This window comes from Micropterus dolomieu, linkage group LG17, assembly GCF_021292245.1.
Source record: "Micropterus dolomieu isolate WLL.071019.BEF.003 ecotype Adirondacks linkage group LG17, ASM2129224v1, whole genome shotgun sequence".
Taxonomy (NCBI): Eukaryota; Metazoa; Chordata; class Actinopteri; order Centrarchiformes; family Centrarchidae; genus Micropterus; species Micropterus dolomieu.
Window position 1 is genome coordinate 29653485 of NC_060166.1, and position 3857 is coordinate 29657341.

Consider the following 3857-nt stretch of genomic DNA (forward strand, 5'->3'; position numbering starts at 1 on the left):
ACTTTTAAAGCTCTTCATGGCCTCTCGCCTTGTTATATTTCTGACCTTTTAGTCCCATACGCACCAGCACGTACCTTGAGATCCTCGGGCAGAGGTCTGTTGTCTGTTCCAGAGTCTCGACTGAAAACTAAAGGGGACAGAGCGTTTGCTGTCAGGGCCCCGAGGCTCTGGAACAGCCTGCCCGAGGAAATCAAGGCGGCTGAGTCAGTGAACTCTTTTAAGTCCCTTCTTAAAACATACTTTTATAGGAGAGCTTTTCCCGATCTTATTTGACTTTATTTTATCCCTTTTATTTTATTGTATTTTACTAATTTTATATAAAATTTTCATGCTCTTATCTTTTTTGTATTATTCTTTACACTTGTTAAAGCACTTTGTAACTTGTTTTTGAAAAGTGCTCTACAAATAAGGATTATTATTATTATTATTATTATATCCTAGGACCTAAAGTGGGAACCCAACACAGACACCATCATCAAGAAGGCCCAGCAGAGAATGTACTTCCTGTCCCATCTCAGGAAGGTCAACCTGGCCAAGGAGCTGCTGATCCACTTCTACACAGCCATCATCCAGTCTGTCCTATGCATGTCCATCACTGTCTGTTTTGGATCTGCCACCAAAAAGGACAGGAGCAAACTTCAACGGACAGTCAGGACTGCAGAAAAGATCATCGGTGCTAACCTGCCCTCCATTCAGGACGCAGTATCTCTGTCTCTAATCAGCCACCTGCTTACTGGTTACCACTTACAATTATTCATCATTCTCTATTTCAGAGCTGTTCATCCTGTTAATATTGTCATATTGTATATTGTATATACTGTATACCAAATCCACCTACCTCAAGTACATAACACCTGCACATAATACTTATTTATTTCAGCATCCTTTGCAACATGCTCCATCGCAATGTGTACATTTATGCATGTATGTGTATGTGCACATGCATATCTCATCCACCTCTGACATGTACATAATAATAATGGTAATAATAATTTACTCCTGCATCCTTTGCACTTTGCTTATTGCACTACTGTCTCAATCTGTCTATATTGAGAAACATGCAATTTTTCACCTTGTAAATATGCAATTTATTTGCAAAAAAAAAAAAGAAAATGTATGGCCACTGTAATGGCAGTTGATAAGGTGGTCTGTGATTTTATGGTCTCCAAGGGATATATTTTATTCTTTCTTCATACCAGAGATGATGGGGGTCTACTGAACACACATTTAACCTATGTGATATTATTAATGTGAGGCTGCTGTAAGAGGTTAATCCTCTGTTGTCACCCAGATGGAAATGGTTTTGTACACGATACAAAAGGCAACTATACTGAACAAAATTATAAACGCAACACTTTTGTTTTTGCCTCCATACATCATGAACTGAACTCAAAGATCTAAGACTCTCTCTATGTACACAAAAGGCCATCCATCCACCTCACAGGTGTGGCATATCAAGATTCTGATGAGACAGCATGGGTACTCCACAGGTGTGCCTTAGGCTGCCACAATAATAGGCCACTCAAAAATGTGCAGTTTCACTGTATTGTGGAGGGTCCAGAAACCAGTCAGTATCTGCTGTGACCACCATTTGCTTCACTCAGTGCAACACTTCTCCTTCCCACAGAGTTGATCAGGTTGTTGTTGCGAAGCTGCAGTCAGTTCAAGACCCCGATGAGGACGATGACCATGCAGATGAGCTTCCCTGAGACGGTTCCTGACAGTTTGGGCAGAAAGTCTTTGGTTATGCAAACCAGTAGTTGCAGCAGCTGTCCGGGTGTCTGGGCTCAGACGATCTTGGAGGTGAAGATGCTGGATGTGGAAGTCCTGGGCTGGTGTGATTACACATGGTCTGCGGTTGTGAGGCTGGCTGGATGTACTGCCAAATTCTCTGAAAAGCCTTTGGAGATGGCTCATGGTAGAGAAATGAACATTCAATTCATGGGCAACAGCTCTGGTGGACATTATCTTGGCAAAGGAGAAATGCTCACTAACACTGATTTTGACAGATTTGTGAACAATATTTGAGAGAAATAGGCCTTTTGTGTACATAGAGAAAGTCTTATATCTTTGAGTTCAGCTCAAGATGAATGGGGGCAAAAACATAAGTGTTGCCTTTATAATTTTGTTGTGTTCAGTTTTAAACTGCATTATGTCATACATGTTATGTATGTCAGTTTTTCTGTACTGCACTCTTGTGTAATATCACTGGTTATCCATCCATCCATCGTCAACCGCTTATCCTGTGTACAGGGTCACGGAGGGGCTGGAGCCAATCCCAACTTACATCGGGCGAAAGGCGGGGTACACCCTGGACAGGTCATCACTGGTTATCCTCGAGCTTAAATATCAATAAGAGGCAGAGTGTTTTACATCTTAGAGCACAGTTCAATTCAACTCCAGCTGAGAATAGGACATCAGATTGCCAGAGGTAAGATATCAGAGGCACAGCTGAATCATTCCATAGCACTTAATCTAAGATTGTTTGTTCATAGGTATAATATTTATGTTTTTGTGGTTTTTTTCAGTTGGAAATTAATTCTTCATCAGTTGGCAAGAATTTCCATTTTTTTTCAACAGAAGAAGCAACAATAAAAACAACATCATAGTGCAGTACTGCACAATTATGTACACAAATGCATCTTCTGCACTTTTGCTAACATTGACAACACTGGGCTTATCTGATGCATATATTTACCCAGCATTTCTGTTTGGGACTTTAACATATCTGTTGATTATGTTTTTCAACCTTTTGGTATTAATAACTATTTTTTGGAGTAAAAAGCTACACAAGCCCATGTTTATCCTGCTGTTCAATTTGCCCATTAGTGACATGGTTGGTGCTACAGCTTTTTTTCCTCAGCTTGTTTTCAGCATTGTGACACAGAACAGACTGATATCCTATCCTGCATGTATTACTCAGGCTTTTTTGATTCATGTTTACGGTACAGGAAACTTGCTGATCTTGAGTGCCATGGCATATGACAGATATATTGCAATATGTTTTCCTTTGAAGTATAATGCTATCATGACTCAACATAAATTAGTTAGGATTATTATGATAATATGGTTTATTAATCTCTCATTGATGGTCACATTGATTTCGTTGCTTGAACGGTTAAAAAATTGCAGGACAAATATAGTAGATTTATACTGTAACAATCCATCATTATTGAAACTGGCCTGTGAGGACACCGAAGTGAACAACTACTATGGACTGTTCACTATAGTCTTACTCCAAGGCGGATCACTGTTAATAATAGTGTTCACATATGCACAGATTCTGCGTACATGTGTCATGACTAATCAGACTGATGCCCGGCGAAAAGCCATTCAGACATGTGGCTCACATTTAGTAGTTTTCTTAATTCTTCAAATCAATACTATGGTTACACTAATTTCTCATCGCTTTGAGAGTGTGTCCCCTTTTCTGAGAAGGGCTCTTGGTGTGTCAGTTTTAGTTTTCCCTCCTTTTTTGGACCCAATAATATATGGACTGAAAACTGCAGAACTCAAGCAGAGCATAAAAATGCTCCTAAAAAGAAATGTATGTTCATCAAGGCTGTAACAGTTTTCACTTTTGGCTTCCCTATGAAATATTGGCAACATCCTAATCCAGTATAATTGAACCCTTTAAGCAAAATATTTGTCATGTATTCTTTCAGTATCGAGAATAAATACAACAAGTTACATGTTTCTTCATCTGATGATTACATGTCGTTTGAATCTGTAAATTATCTTGCCTGTTAAAAAATGAAAAAAAAAATATCACATGAGACAGCTGAGGACCTATCGCTTCCTGAGTAATTTAATAAATAATTAGAAATATGATGAACAATGATAAAGATATGAACACA

At 38.9% G+C, this 3857-nt stretch overlaps 1 protein-coding gene across 1 annotated transcript; it reads left to right on the top strand.

Annotated features, from left to right (window-relative positions):
- The first annotated feature begins 2325 nt into the window (after positions 1–2325).
- Positions 2326–3568, top strand: LOC123985347 (olfactory receptor 52B2-like). The gene is made up of 2 exons (XM_046072827.1): positions 2326–2431; positions 2529–3568. Exon 2 carries the CDS (start codon positions 2627–2629, stop codon positions 3566–3568), a length of 942 nt encoding a protein of 313 aa, XP_045928783.1. The 5' UTR covers positions 2326–2431; positions 2529–2626.
- The last annotated feature ends 289 nt before the right edge of the window (positions 3569–3857 follow it).

Excerpts from the sequence above, each read along its gene's own strand:
- LOC123985347 (XM_046072827.1), top strand. The coding sequence starts at position 2,627 with ATGTACACAAATGCATCTTCTGCACTTTTGCTAACATTGACAACACTG.